The sequence below is a fragment of the Muntiacus reevesi genome, chromosome 6, assembly GCF_963930625.1.
Source record: "Muntiacus reevesi chromosome 6, mMunRee1.1, whole genome shotgun sequence".
Taxonomy (NCBI): Eukaryota; Metazoa; Chordata; class Mammalia; order Artiodactyla; family Cervidae; genus Muntiacus; species Muntiacus reevesi.
Genome location: NC_089254.1, coordinates 23,758,750 through 23,774,952, shown reverse-complemented (window position 1 = coordinate 23,774,952; position 16,203 = coordinate 23,758,750). Strand labels below are relative to the sequence as shown.

The window sequence follows — 16,203 nt, the reverse complement described above, 5'->3', positions numbered from 1 at the left end:
TAAGCATGCTCATCTCTATTCCTCAAAGGACCATGTCCCTTTGCCACCTGGTGGAGAAACATATTAATGGAAATGGATGATTTGTAAAAAACTGCATTCATACCAAATAAACTGGTATAAATGGATTATTAATAGGATAGTCAGGCTTTCTGACTATCTTGCTTTCTCCTGTTTGCTGGACCAAACCTTTATATCCTGTGTGTTGAAAGCAGTGTATAACGGCTGGTTACATACTCAAGAAGCTGTATGGGAGAGTTGTCGGTGGATGAGAACTTCTGGTGGTTAGACATCAGTTCATCCCACAAATGTGCGATACTCCTTTATTGTACTCCTTTATTCTCCACAAATGTGCGATAGGCTTTATTATCCCCAACTTTATAAGGCGATAGCCTTGGATAGGCATTTTACCTAACCAAGCATGTCAAGCTAATTCATGGCAAAGCTGTATTCGAATGTGGATTTTGCTTGTCTGCAATCCTTATTTCAAGGCCTGGGTTCAAATACTAGTTCTCTTATTTTCATTAGCTATGCAACTATGAGCCAGTTAACCAACCCCCTCTCTCTGTTTCCCCATTTGTAAAAGAATAATGCTAATAGAAAACTCCCCCTTGTGGTTGTGATGAGGATTCAATGGTTTAACACACAAAAAGCACTTAGAAGAGTGGCACATGGTAGAAGCCAGATGACTTTTTTTTTTCTTCTACTTTTTATCAGATAGCAAACTTGACGTCAATTCTAATTGTGTTGGTGAAGAGCGACCGGAGGAGGCTGAAACGACAATCTGCCAAGAGGATGACAATCCTAAGAATTCTGAGGAAGGCGAGAAAGAATCCCTGCAGAGTGATGCTGGGCTGGAAGGCTTACACGAGGCTGCTGTAGGTCCGCAGGTGTCTGAGGAGTAAGGGCCAGAGCAAGTGTCTGAGCAAGTGTCTGAGCAAGCGCGGACAGTCCTCACCTGGCAGCTAGCTGGGAACTCACGTGATTGCGTCCTCCTTGGCTCCACACCTGCCTGGCACTGTGGCAGGATTCCACATTTCACAGAGTACGTGCTTTCCAACAAGACCCTGTCCACCACGCCCTGACTTCGTACTGATTCTGTTCTGTAATAGGACAGATATTCCTAGAGAGAAAAACGTTTTTTTTTTTCAAAATGCAGGAGAAACATTTCTATTTCCTTTCTGAGGCAGGCTTCCCAGCAGTTGTTCTCAAAGGAAAATAAATTTCCTTTTAAAAAAGAAATATATGTTCTTGGGAACAAAGAGGCAAGCAGAACAGTTGTAGGAGAGGAGATTTTCAGGAAAAGAAAAATTTTATAGCCATAGAGATGGGTAGTTGAAAGAATCATAACTTATATGTAAATAAAATGCTTTGTATAAATAGCATTTATGGTAAAGTGCTACTTATTAAGATGCAATGAAATGAAGAAACGCTACATGTTAAAGGAGCTCTGCCATAGTTCAGCTAATGGTAGTTTTCTCTAGAATTTATCCTGAGCAGACTGAACTTTATGTAGTTCCTGCAGTGACATTTTATCTACAGTATTTGTACCTTCAGAAATGTCAAATCCCCCAGGAGGAACTAAGGTATAGACACAGTTATCTCAGCATGTGCATTAAAAAAAGATGTTTGATGAAGCTGTTGGTTAAACAAAGGCTGAACATACTGTGTCCACAGTTACTATAAAGCTGATTCATGTGCCATTTTCCACTTGAAAGGCTGTGACCTTCCTGTAAGCTTTTCATGGAGTGCTTCTTGTCCACAAACTGATTTATAACTGTCATTTGTAGGCTGTGCTAGCATCGGTTTTTAGTGTCTGAGGACTTAAATTGAGCTAGAGTGAGATTTGAAGATACTGCTGTGTTTCAGAGTTCCCGTCTGTTGATTGTAAAATAAATTGTGCCTACTAATAGAGCCAATTTAAATCTCTTTTCATAGTTTATTGCTGTCAGGGGGTGGCAAATGGTAAAGAAATATTAGAGAACGTAAAACATTTTAGGAAACAGCAAATACTGGAGAATACAGTAATAATTATTTTAATATTTACAGTTGTAAATCAGAATGACAAGAACTCTCACCTCACTTCACTAATCAGATTCTTCTGTCTTGCTGCTTTTTCTCTTCCTTACACTCAGTTACTTTTCTCCCAGCCCCAACACGTCCATCTTCTGTACACCCTGTAGCGTGCTGCTGTAGGAAGACTTCTTGTGAGTAAATCACTGTTTAGGATTAAGTGGGTAGGAATTCAACAGGCAGATTTTTCCTGCACTTGTGAATCATGACAAGCCCCCCTTCTCCATTGAAATCCCTCAATCTACACACACTGATGAGCGTTTATCTTTGACTAGAAAAACGGCCCTCCCAGGCCTTCCTCTTCCACAAGTAAATTTTTAACCCGAGTTCACTGATTTTAATTACTTTTTGTGTATGTAGTATCATCATGGTCCCTGTTTTTGGATAGCATGAAAGGTTATGAAAAAGCTGAAGGGAGTAGGAGAATCGAGATGTGGCAACATAGAGGTACTTTTCTCTTTTTTGAGATAAATGCTAATATGAGTCAGAACTCCAACACAACTACAGCTGACATTAGCAGTAACTTTCCAGTTGGACAAAGAGGACTTCAGATATAAGCCATGTCAGTATCAAAAGTTCTATAGACATATTTCAGGGAAGCATTGATCAGAAAATGGAGTTTTAGAAAAATGAGGTTGGTTCTGATGGTATTCTTCGTCATAAATAACCAAAAATAGATGATTCCATTATAACACCATCAAAACAGGTGGTCATCCAGCTACCTTTTCTTTTTTTTTCTTTTTTACCGTATTGAATTATTTTCAATATGCCATCAAGAAACTTTTCTCAAAAACAAGACCTAAAGGATTAGAATAGTCTTACTATTGTAATATGTCTTGTACTCAGAGCTGATATAATAGAATATTAAATTAGCCAATGGGTTTATTCAGAAATTGGATTGTGCTTTTTGACCCAGTGGTGGTTTAGTTGCTAAATCGTTTCTGACTCTTGCAACCCAATGAACTGTAGCTTGCCAGGCTTCTCTGTCCTTGGGATTTCCCAGGCAAGAATACTGGAGTGAGTTGCCATTTCCTTCCCCTGGGAATCTCCCCAACCCAGGGATCAAACCCAGGTCTCCTGCATTGCAGACAGATTCTTTACCAACTAGGTAATAATAATAGCTAACACTGAAAGCTACTGTATCTCTGAAGTTATTTTAATATTCACAACAACCCCATGAATTAGGCTTCATTTTTATCCCCTCACAGCACAGATAAGTAAGTTAAAGTCTAAAACGGCCCACTCAGTCATCCAAAAGTACAGAGTTGGAACTCAACAAGGTCTGCAGTTTGACTACAACATTGTATTCTCTTCATATGTTACCATTGCTGTAGTTTCTCTGCAGACATGAGATAATAATAGAGCTCTGTAGACAAGCCATTATTTTATAGGATGTGGTGGGTAACCCCTCAGCCCCTAAAAAGATGACTGATTTTAGTCACCTATCATGTTTATGAGTTTACTTGAGTTTTAATGTTATTGGATATTAAATTTAACAGAAATACTTGAGTAGTTCTGCAGTGTTTTTATCTTCTCAGGGCCATCTTTCCTGCTTCTGAATCAAATCAGTTCCCTTCTTGAGTGGGAGATAGATGTCTTCCTAATCTCCCAGTTTTATAACAATCAGTAGTGACCTGTTTCGTTGGCCACAACGAGGCCCATCAGAGTACCTCTCAGAGATTTTACATTCCTGAAGCCAAAGAAGAAGGGTTTTTGTTTGTTTCTCCCTTGGGATGATCATAAATTATAGGGATTCAGTTCAGAAGCTGACATGTGGAGGTACTTAGGAGAATGCAGCCACTGAGTACATACAGATAAGAGAGAGATACAAGGAGGGGAGGGTGTCGAATTCACTGGGTTCTGACATGGTCCACACTGGGTTTGCTTCGTTTGGTTACATGAGCAAATTTCTCATTTGGCTTCCTATAAATCAGAAGCAAAGAACTAAGACTTTATTTTGGGGGGGCTCCAAAATCACTGCAGATGGTGATTGCAGCCATGAAATTAAAAGACACTTACTCCTTGGAAGGAAAGTTATGACCAACCTAGAGAGCATATTAAAAAGCAGAGATATTACTTTGCCAGCAAAGGTATGACTAGTCAAGGCTGTGGTTTTTCCAATGGTCATGTATGGATGTGAGAGTTGGACTGTGAAGAAAGCTGAGCGCTGAAGAATTGATGCTTTTGAACTGTGGTGTTGAAGAAGACTCTTGAGAGTCCCTTGGACTGCAAGGAGATCCAACCAGTCCATCCGAAAGGAGATCAGTCCTGGGTGTTCATTGGAAGGACTGATGTTGAAGCTGAAACTCCAGTACTTTGGCCACCTCATGCGAAGAGTTGACTCATTGGAAAAGACCCTGATGCTGGGAAGGATTGGGGGCAGGAGGAGAAGGGGACGACAGAGGATGAGATGGCTGGATGGCATCACTGACTCAATGGACATGAGTGTGAGTAAACTCCCGGAGTTGGTGATGGACAGGGAGGCCTGGTGTGCTGCGATTCATGGGGTCACAAAGAGTCAGACATGACTGAGCGACTGAACTGAACTGAAGACCTCCTTGAAAAACTTAATGGAATCAAATTTCAAAAGTTAAATGTATATAAATAAAAGGAAAACAAAGGCACGTAAAAGTTTTGAGATTATATGCTCTTAGAAAAAGTACAAAGGCAGGTCAAGTTTTGGATTACAGTTACCATTTTGGTTGGAAAAGCTACCACTACAAGGTGTTTTTGCATCTCTTAATGTTTATTTTGGAAAAGCATATCTGTTTGCAATTGTATAGAAATTAATATTATTTATGTAAGCTGTGATAATATTAAAGCATCATTTGCATGGACAAAAAGCAAGATCTTAATTTAGTAAAAACAACTTTCTTCTTCCTGCTAATAATGATTGAATACTTTAGCAGATAAATAGATTTTCCCCCAAAAAGGTGGCTCTAGTTTCTATGTCCTTTAAAGACAAAATTCTAGTTCTATAAATCAATAAAGGCATCTTTTTAAATGGTGATCTTAATTTGTCTGCGATGAATCAGGTAGCTATGTAATTGATCAGTTCAGGGCAGTGTAGATAGCAAATTCATACACTTACATAAAAGTACTTAAATCTCAGGGATGATGCCAAATGACTAATTTTAAATGTGAAAAAATTGTCAATTCCAGAAGAAACCATGAATGAATGCTTAGTGACTTTGGCATGAAGGCCTTCTTAAATGTGACAGTAAACTCAGAAGCCACAAATGAAACTAGTTCAGCTACATTAAAAAAAAAATCTGAACACTTCTGGGAAGATAGTGTATATATACTTTTCCTTATTCCTCCTCCTAAGTAAGACTGAAAACCCTGGACATTACATATAAAACAAACAGAAGGCAGACTGGCTAGGCCCCTCAGGACCAGGCAATGATACTTGGTTTTTTTGTCTGTTTTCTTTCTGCCTCATATATCACAGATTTGAGGTGGGAGAAGCCAGTAACATGGAAACAACAACCAGAGGCAAAAATAAGCTCCAACAAACAAATGTCTGCTCTGTGGATTTGGGACCCAAAACTGAAACATCAAATCATACCTGAATTTCAAGTCTGCACCAGCCTACCCTATAAATTTTGGACTTGCCAGCCCCGCTCTCAATGGCATGAAGCAGTTCCTTAAAATAAATTGCTCTCTGTAAATATGCATGTACCCAATTGATTCGGTATCTCTGAAGAACCCTAATAGACCGCATGTCCTAGTTTGAGCTGCTAAAACAAATGACCATAGGTTAGGGTGGTTTAAACAGCAAACATTGATTTCTCACAGTTCTGGAGGCTGGAAGTTCAAGATCTGGGTATATAAGCATGGTCAAGTTCTTGGTGAGTGTCTTCCTGGTTTACAGAGGGCCGCTATACTGTGTCCTCATTTAGAGAAAGGGCTGCTAGCTCTCTGGCCTCTTACAAGCTTGCTAATCCTATTATTCATGAGTCTCCGCCCTCATGACCTGATTGCCTCCCAAAGGCCTTACCGCCAACTACCATCACACTGGGAATTAGATTTCAACGTGTACATTTTGAGTGAACACAAACATCAGTCTCTGATGCTAGGTATAGTTCCTAAGGGGCACAACTACTCTTGAACAACACAGGGGTGAGGGGTGCCCACCCTCCCAGAAATCCAAGTAGAACTTTCCAATCTGTACTCCATATTCGCAGTTTCATATCTGTGAATTCAACCAACTACAGAGCATGTAGTACTGTGCTACATATTGGGAAAAAAATCTGCCCATAAGTGAATCTATGTAGTTCAAACCCAAGTCGTTCAAGGGTCAACTGTAATAGATGACATATATTGAGCACTTTGAGAAAGCCACTCTACTTAACACATCACATACATGATCTAGTATAATCCTTGCAACTCTGTGAAGTAACATTATTTTAAAGAAGAGGAAATTAAAGCCTCTATAGAAATTAACTAACTTGTCCAATTAACATAACTGGTAAGTGGAAGAGCTAAACTAGATTGTCCAATTCCAGAGTCCTAGCTTATAACCACAGCCCTCCACAAATCTATGTATCAGTGTTTTCTCTTCCCCAGTTAAAAGATCAAGTGATGCGTCCTGAAATAAATTTGCTTCCTCTCAGACCCACTTGAATGGGTCTTTGTTATTTGAAACAAATAATTAAAGACTCAATTGTGCATTCCATTTTGGTAGAGGTTTAGATTATTTAGGTAAGGATCATGTACTTATTTTCTCCTCTCCAAATGATATTTAATGTAATGTTTTCCTGTCTTGGAACTAAACGGTCTTCATTCTTGAACCAGAAGTACCTGGTATTGAGGAGTGCATTTTAAAACAAGTCTTTTTCATACAAATGAGATATATTTTCCATTAGTTCTCTAAAAAGATTAAGTAAAATTTGTTAGCCATATTTTTGCAGTTGGAATAAATTTTTCTTCCTTTTCAGCGATTGTGGGATTAAAAATAACTTTTTTCTTTCTTTTTTGTTTTTTACTATTCTTTTAGTGGTTAACCTGAGTATTGCAATACCCCATCCTCCATTTACTGCAATCTAATTAAAAAGTAATACTGCTTGTGCAGTTTATGAGCCATCTTAAGTCTGAGCCAAAATACACCATTTCCATCCTGAAATAGATTGTTGCTCTGCCCACCCAACATTATTGGTTGGTGGGTCTCATGGTACTCAGTTCAGGATGAGTTCAGCCCAGGCTCCCAGTTCTAGAATGAATGCAGTACCATTCCTCGAACTGATCAGTGACTAGCTCTCTGCTGCTGATGCTGTAACCCTTGAAGACCGCACTGTAACCCCGCTCAGCTTCCCAGAGGCTTCACAAGATATCGTTACTTACAACAAATACTTCTAGCATTATAGATTAGGCTGGATTATTGTGTTACTTGGGGCCTCCCAGGCGACTCCGTGGTAAAGAACCCACCTTGCCAATGCAAGAGACACAAGAGACGAGGCTTCAGTTCCTGGGTGGGGAAGATCCCCTGGAGGAGGGCATGGCCACTCACTCCAGTATTCTTGCCTGGGAAATAACATGGACAGAGGAGCTCGGCAGGCTACAGTCCGTAAGGAAAGAGTCGGATGTTACTGAGCGATGGAGCACACACACACACACATTGTATTACTATATAGCAAATTATCCCAAAGTTTATCAGCTTGAAGCATCAGTAAGCATTATCTCATGAAGTTCCTGCAGGCCAAAAATAGAAGCAGCTTGATGGTGTGGTTCTGGTTTGGAGTTTCTCAGCAGGGTGTTAGGAAGCTTTCAACCAGGGCTGCAGTCCTCTGGGGCTTAAATGGGATCTGGAAGGCCCACTTGCAAGGTGGTTAACTGGGTCTGGAGGAAGAATTGTAACTCACATAGTTGTCAGCAGAGGACTTAGTTCCTTCCTTACTTCTGGAAGTAGGTCTCAGTTCTTCACCACGTTGGTCTCTCCAGAGGACTGCGTAAGTGTCATGACATGACAGCTGGTCCTGCAGGTTAAGTGAGAAGGAGAGAGAGGAAGAGAACATTTAGATTCTTCCTGTGAAGTAATCTTGGAACCCACATGCCATCATTTTTGCCTTTATATCAGCCACTCATGAAACTCTTTTTCTTTTCTTCAGCTGTAACCTTCTGCCAACCACCATACCAGACTCTGCAGATGCTAGCTGTGCACAAAATCATACGTGCCCACAGGTAAAAGGAGGTCAGAGATTCTTGGTGATGGTTCACTACTGCCTCTAGGGTGTTCATCTCTTGCTTTTGATTTCAGCCCCACTTCTACAGTGTGTCTGTGGTACAGTGTGATAATGTCTAGGCAGCATCAGATAAGGGGACATGTTGCGCTGCTTTTTATAAGCTTTTATCTAGCTCTTGCACTTAGCTGGGGAAGATCAGCAATATATTTTGGGTTACCTTACATGTCCAGTTTCCAGGCAATTGCTGGAAACTTTTCTGTTTTTGCTTCCCTCTTACAGAGCGCTTCTGGGTAGGCCAACCACAGATCATAAGCTCACACCCAGAACTGATAAATGCCTCCAACAGTGAGGGTGAAAGTCATACCTTGTGTCGTGGTCATACAATGGAATACTATATATATCAATGAGCACAACAGAATTATTGCTCCTAGCAACAACATGGGTCCATTTTACAATGTTGAGTAAAAGAAGCCAGAAAAAATAATTCAGCTTCTCTGGTTCCATTTATATGCCTTTCAAAAACATTAATATATGGTTTAGAAACCATATTAATATATATTAATGTCTAATATATGTGTTTAGAAACACAATACATGGTTTAGAAATCAGGATGATGTAGTAGCTGGTCATTGGACTGGTAACAGGAATGAGGAGGTTTCTAGACTACTGGTAATGTTCTGTTTCTTGATCTAGGATGATAGTTACATGTACATGTTCATTTTTTTGAAAATTTGTTAAAACTTATGATTTGCGTATATTTGTATATTCATGTTTAACTTTGAAAGAAACTTAAAATGTAGGAATTATTTTTCGTTGGTGTTTCTGTTTACATTCTAATGTTTCAAATAACACCACAGTAAATAAAGAATATGCTAATCACAGGAAAGTTTAATATATGACTGAAAACTGCTATGATTTCTAGAAACACCAGGGGCTATCTCAGTGTGATTGTAAGCATTTGGGCAGGTCCTGTGTCTTTCTCTTCAAGGTATTTTTCCTCTCGTGTTGGCACCGTGTCCCAGTTCAGAGAGGTGATAGACATTGCTGATCGCTTCATGGACCTTACAAAAACAGCATCTTCTGGGTCATCAAACATAGTTCTGCAAAAATGGCAATTATGTCAGGAAAAAATCAATTAGACCAAAACACATATTTAATTTAAAGGCATCAGTGCCATATTTTTCTGTTATTTGTAGTATAGTACCACTGACAAATGACTTTAGAGCCCTACTGACAAATGACTTTCAGGACAAGTAACACTGTTTTTATTGTATATTTTAAAAATACAATGGACATATTTGGTATCAGCTATAATAGATGTCAATGTAGATGTGACTATTCTTGCATTCACGTTTAAAGTCAGTGGTTAAATGAAATGATTAAAATATTTATAGCTATGATATGTATTAGTATCTTATATACAGTTTATTGAAACATTATTATTTCTCTGCATTATGCTACATTTTAGAAAAAGTGCTTGGAGATAATATTTTTCAAGACTGAATCCAAAGAAAAAATTCCTTAGTGCAAAATGAAGAAGAATGATTATTTTTAAAATTTGTCAATATTCATAAATTAAGATTTTTTTCATAGTTATGAACTGTTTCTTTTAAAAATATAAATTCCAGTGCATATAAAATATTAATAATTGTGCTCACTGAACATATTTGGGGGAAAAGTAAAAAGGAAGTAAGGACCTTCATTTTTAATATCAGGTAATTCTTAAGTTTTATTTTTTTATTGTTACTTCTAAGATTTTGTGTTTTTCTTTTTTAACTTTTTTCCTAACTTCTCCCTCCACCTCACTCCACCTCTTCATTTATTTTAGGTTATAATAAGAATATTAAAACCCCTAAATATATCAAATATAAATACATAGCTTGAAATCATTAATCACAGGAAGACAATGGTGATTTTTCCTATTGAAGAGTGAGTCATTTTTTAACTCATTAAAATTCATTTGGGGAAATGGGAATAATTTAGGGAATCACCACAATTATGAAATAATATAATAAAGTTTAAAAATCACTTACTTGTCTACATTATTCGCAAATGCAAAGTCTGAAAAAGAAATTCTAAATTAGTATTTTTCAAGTGTTTATTCAGCATTTTAAAACAATGAAATAATGCTATAAAGGAAAAAGTCTAGAGCATATGTTTCTGGGTTTTGAGCAGTCATTCAGATAAATAGTTAATAGTAAATAGATAGTAGTAGATAGTAGATAGATAATAGTAGATTGATAGTAGATAGATAGTAAATAGATAGATAGTAAATAGATAATAGTAAATAAATAGTAAATAGATAAATAGTTCAGTTCCCAACCCCAAACTGAAATTTTCTCTCAGATATAGAACCTTAGGTGTTTCTAATGTCTTGAGGCAAATTCTTTACTACAATACATGCCTCAAAACTGAGAACAAAATGCTCTATCAGTTTGGTTACCAGTGGAATCCATGTGGGGATTTTTATAATTAAGATACTGAGTCTCAAGTGCAGAAACGGAGCCTTTTTCTTTTTCAGATAGACACATGCATCTGTAAATGGACTAATAGACCAAATGTGGAAAAAATATTTAGGGCAGTTTAAGCCACTTGGATTCTTGGCATTAACTTCAAAGAAACAGAATAAACAAATCCTAGGTCATATACATCTTCCCTAGCTTTGGAGCTCAAAGGCTAGTCCTCAAAGCTTGGATTTCCTATGGTATCTTCTGGAGACTGTCATTGCTTTGTTTATTCCTCTCCAGAGGCCCAGTGCCAGGCTAGTGATGGAATGTACCAACACCTGTTGGACCAGCAAAGCCCACAGTCTGAGCTCTTGCCAACCCACAGGCAGCAGGGACACTCTGCCTTAGGAGAGGGGTTCATGGCATCGTTCCCGTTACAAGTGGCTGGTGCAAGTCTTCCATTTCTTTGCTGATCTCCCCAGACTCATTTAACATTTTCAATTACAAAAAGCTCACATTTTGCTTATGATGAATATAAACAAAAAACTGTAAAGTCAGATTCCCCTTTGACCTTTTCAGTTCCTCATATCAGTAGTATCACTGTTAAGTGTTTTGTATGTATACTTCCAGCCTCCTGTGTGCGTGTACATGTGCACTCACATACATATACAGAAAGATTTATTTGCTGACAGAATTCAAATTTTGTCATTACTCCGCATTATATTGAGCTTCCCTGGTGACTCAGTTGGTAAAGAAACTGCCTGCAATGCAGGAGACCTGGGTTTGATCCCTGTATTGGGAAGATCCCCTGGAGAAGGGAATGCATTATATTACTCAAAATGTGGGTTTTTTGTTTTTTTTTGTACTCAAGATATATCATAGAATGATTCTTTAATCCAATAGTTTGTATTGTAAGGATGTGCCATAAGTTAACTTTCAATGAGTGACCATTTAGACTTTCTACTGTTTTTCTTTTACAAAAAAATGTTTCAGTTAGCACTTTATACATATATCTGTTCATGTGTGTGCAGATACTTCTGTAGTAGAGAGATTTCAAATTTAGTTGCTGTATTGAATAGGTTGCATATTTTTTAGGTGCATGAGTACTGTCACACTGCCATATGACCTTGCAAGAAAGTTGAACTAGTTTACACCCCCACCAACTATGTATGAGTTATGCTTTTGTCTCTGCTCCACTTCACTAGCCTTTCCAGCGTTTGCCTAACTGCAGGATGAAAATGGCATCTCATTGTTTTAATTTGCACTTACTTGCTCACTAGTGAGGCTGACTGTTGGATGTCATATTTATTTCCTTCTGTAAATGTCCACATCTTTTGTCACTAATTTTCAAATTGATTTATAGGATCCTTTGACATAATGGGCATTAACTTTTGCCTATTGTATATATTGCAAATATTTCTTCCAGTTGTGTTTTTTAATTTTATTACTGGTATTTGAAGAAATTTCAAGTTGTCCTTGCTTCTCAAGCTATTTGGAATACAATTGATTTCTTTCTCAATTTAGGGTGAAGAGTAATAAAATCAAAATGTGGTGTTACAATTGCTTTATAAACATTTTCAAGTATAGTTTATTTCCAATGAAAGAATTTATCATCCTCAATGTACACATCATAGTAAGAACAAATATAGAATCTGTAAAACTATAGGGCACAATTTTAAGAGCTTACATAGGGAGTTCAACTAAGTTCATTATAAATGTTTGGTTTGTGGAAAATGAGGAGATTGATAGATTAATTAGGGTCATGCTGCCAATTTGGGGGAGGGTTATAGTCAACCTATCTACAAATTAAGAATGTGGATTAAGAAGAAAGAAATACTCTCTCTATCCTTTCTTCCCTAATTTTGTTTTTGGAGATTTGATATGAAAGAAATGTAAAGCTCTAAAGGTAGTACTCAGCTATCCTCCTCACACTTGGAAAACACTCTAGGCATGACAAACAGATGGGGTGGCCTTATATTGCTTGTTAATAGGTGCATTAGTTGTTTCTAAGAGTGGAGATTTTCTATCCAGAGGTTCCTTTTCTACTACAGCATGGCTTATCCTCCCGCCCCCCACTAATCCAGTAGCATTTAGTTTGAGTGTTAGCTTTTACCTGAACGAAAAGAAAAACCAAGTGCCTAGCCAATAGAACAGCCCAACTTATCATGCAGCTGTTATGTGTCAGATCAGGTGTTGCAGTGGTTTGCATAATAAGCATCCTGAAAGCCAAAAGAAGATGTCACCCCCATTTTAAAAATCAGGAGGCTGAAGCAAATTCATGTCCAAAACAAAACGTGTAATACTAGCAGAGCTGGTGTTTAGATCCAGGAGAATCTGATCCTAAAACTTGTTTCTTGTCTCTACACTGGTTGTTCTCCTAGAGGGAGTATGCATCAGAATCACCTGATAGGCTTGTTAAAACATAGCTTCCTGGGTCAATCCTGAGTGTCTAATTCAATAGATGTTGTTTGGGGCAAGAATGTGCATCTGCAGCAACTTACTAGGTGATCTGCTGCTGATTTGGGGGACCACACTTTGATAATCATTGCTCTGCACTATAGCCTTCTGCATCCAGAACATGTCCTCTAGGTATTTCTCCTATTCTGTGGGATATACAGAGGATTGAGGAATATGTCAAATTATACTCTGTGGAAACAATCATACAAATCGAGGCATTCTGTAATGTAACTGGCCTGGTCCCTTCAAAAAGTCATGGGAAAAAAATGGAGGCTATTTTAAATTAAAAGAGACTGAGATGGTTGGATGTCATCACTGGCTCAATGGACATGAGTCTGAGCAGATGCCAGAAGTGAAGGACAGGGAACCCTGGCATGTTGCAGTCCATGGGGTTGCAGAGTTGGACACAACTTATCGACTAAACAACAATGAAGAACCACAACAACCAAACATAATTGTGAACCCTGAGTAGATTCTGGTTTGAAAAAGCAGTTGTAGAAGTCATCTTGGAACAAGTGGGAAATTTGAATATGGATTATATATTAAATAACATATAAAAATTAAATATAAATAAGTTGTTTTTCTTAGGTGTGATTATGGCATTATGGCCTTATAGAAGAGTCTTTATTTTTTAAATTTATAGGCCAAATTATTTAGGTAGGAAATTTCATTATGTCTGCTACTGAAGCATTTAAATGGTTCATCAATACTTGATATTTTTGAGTTTACATAAGAAGTAAAGCCTCATAGATGAAGGTGAATATGGTGGAATATTAATTATTGAATACACATGGACATGTATAAGTGTTTAATATTTTTTCACCCATTTCTGTGGGAAAAATTTTGTGATAAAAAGTTGACTTTTCATCTTGATTTTGCTGTGTTTTTTTTTAATCTTGCTCATTCTTGAATAATAATTTAGCTGGCTGCAGAATTCTTGGTTGACTCTTTCTTTTCCTTCGTATTTTAAAAGTATTAGATCACTGTCTTCTGATTTCCATAATTGCAGTTGAGGATTGTGTTGTAAATCTATAAATTATTTCTTTGTAGGTAATCTACAACTTTCTCTCTATTTTAGCCTCATTTTGCCCTTGGTGTGGATATCTGTTGCTGTTTCATGTCTTTTATGTTTTTGAATTAATTTTGTCTGGTGAATCTAAGGATTTATAACATTTAACAAATTTGGGAAATTGCCAGCCATTATCATTTCACACATTACCTTTGGCCCAATTTCTTTATTTTTCCCTGTGGGATTGCAACATTTATTACTAAATTTTTGTAGGAAGTAAACATTATTTCCAAATGTCTCCTTATCACCTGCTTCTTTTTCTATGTTGCATTCTGAGTAATTTCTTCAAAACTATTTTCCAATTTAATATTTTTTCCCTTTGCTTCTAGAAAATCTATTTGGTTATTTTTCAAATATATGTTGTCTCATTGGCAAAATGTCATGAGGAAAAGGCTTTTTGTCTTTGCACCATTTTTTATCTCCCCATGTGATACCTGGTGGTACAATAACCACTTGGCAACCGTAAAGCACATTAAGAATCACAGAACAAAAGATAGATGTATTCTCAAACACTGAAAACATCATTTAACTTTACACTAACCTTGGACACTCTTTGTTGTGTGTGTAAAGTAAAGCTCTATTTGCTTAAGTCACTGCAGTTGGATTTCTGTTACATACAAGAAAATTAAATTCCAACTAATCAATACATTACTGAAGATATTCAAGTTACACTTACATATGATCACATATGATCACAGTGTATGAGAGTACAACCAAATAACAATGTTTATTTCTGGATGGAGGAATTGCAATGATCGTTATTTATTTTTAATATTTTTCTATATTATCAAAAACTTATAGCCTTAATTCATGAAATTGTCCAGAGTCATTGGTAATAGTAGCAATTACAGCTTATTTCACTGAGCCCTTTATGCTGTGCTAGATATTGGGGTGTGGACTTCAATGTGTTATCTCATTGCTATCACATTATCTTATTTAATTTAATATACACAAATGATGGTGAAGGGTGCATACTTAATTAGGCTAACAAAATTAGAAAATATTTCAGTATGTAAGTGCTTAGCTTACTGTAAATTGGAGTTATTATAATCAAATTAACCAAAAGCTTGTGGGTTGTTAATTTCATTTTTTGTCTCTTATCAAAATACCTGAAGGTACTCTTTGTGCTGGTTTTTGCTTAAATGGTGATTGAGGATCCCATGAGGCATCTACTTTTCCTCTGAATGCTATTGATTGAACAATATGAGCCTTTTTATGGTTAAAAAGCGTAATCATTGACCTTCTTTCCTTTTCTGTAACTTCTGACAAATGCAAAAAGGTAATGTTATTGCATAGCATTATAAATAGATGTGCAAAGTGAGTAAAAAAAGAATTTCTGTCAAAAATGGATTTGTCCTAACTATGTTGTATGTGAACATCCTGTCATAATAAATTTGTAAAAACTCTACCAAGCTAATTCCTTAATCTTACAAGCTCAATATATGTCCCTCATGTCACAGGGCACAGATCTATCTTATCTCATCCAGACATTCTAATGCATCACCATGGATGATCGAAATTACAACTGTGCTACATCTCTTCTTTTCTGTTTTAATATATCCTCATTAAGAAGTTACTCAGTTACAAATGATTAAGAATGTTCACATCTGTAGAAAGGTAAGCAGGTAGGTAGGTAAATAGCACTTATGGGTAAAACAGACCTCAAAAAATGTAAAATATAATGCACTGAGGTTGATTATTTTTTTGTGGCTTATACAAGTCAGACATACTAGTTTGTCTGCAATATCTAAAAATATATCACAAAGAGGTTATGATTGATTACATGTTTTAGTATATATATGCATATATACTTATAGAATTTCAAAGAATATGACTTTTAGAATTTAAATAGGCTAAGCCTTAAGAGATTTAGTCCAATTGCCTCATTTTTTAAATAAAAAATTAAAAGAGTGCCACGGGGTCTGTGAGTTAGTTTTCAATACATAACTGACAAAAAATAAAAATTTTAAAAGGAATA

The 16,203-nt window shown here is 36.9% G+C and overlaps 2 protein-coding genes across 2 annotated transcripts in view; one reads left to right on the top strand and one right to left on the bottom strand.

The window, feature by feature from the left end:
- The window catches only part of ANKMY2 (ankyrin repeat and MYND domain containing 2), a 41,782-nt gene extending 36,869 nt beyond the window's left edge, over nt 1–4,913 (top strand). Inside the window, exon 10 of the mRNA XM_065938618.1 lies at nt 715–4,913. Coding sequence (XP_065794690.1) covers nt 715–902 — 188 coding nt within the window. The 3' untranslated portion in view covers nt 903–4,913. The remainder of the gene's footprint in view (nt 1–714) is intronic.
- A 4,273-nt stretch (nt 4,914–9,186) lies between these two features.
- Nucleotides 9,187–16,203, bottom strand: part of LRRC72 (leucine rich repeat containing 72) — a 49,380-nt gene continuing 42,363 nt past the window's right edge. The window contains exons 7-9 of the mRNA XM_065939056.1: nt 15,335–15,487; nt 10,286–10,313; nt 9,187–9,352 (exon numbers count right to left, since the gene is read on the bottom strand). Coding sequence (XP_065795128.1) covers nt 9,187–9,352; nt 10,286–10,313; nt 15,335–15,487 — 347 coding nt within the window. The remainder of the gene's footprint in view (nt 9,353–10,285; nt 10,314–15,334; nt 15,488–16,203) is intronic.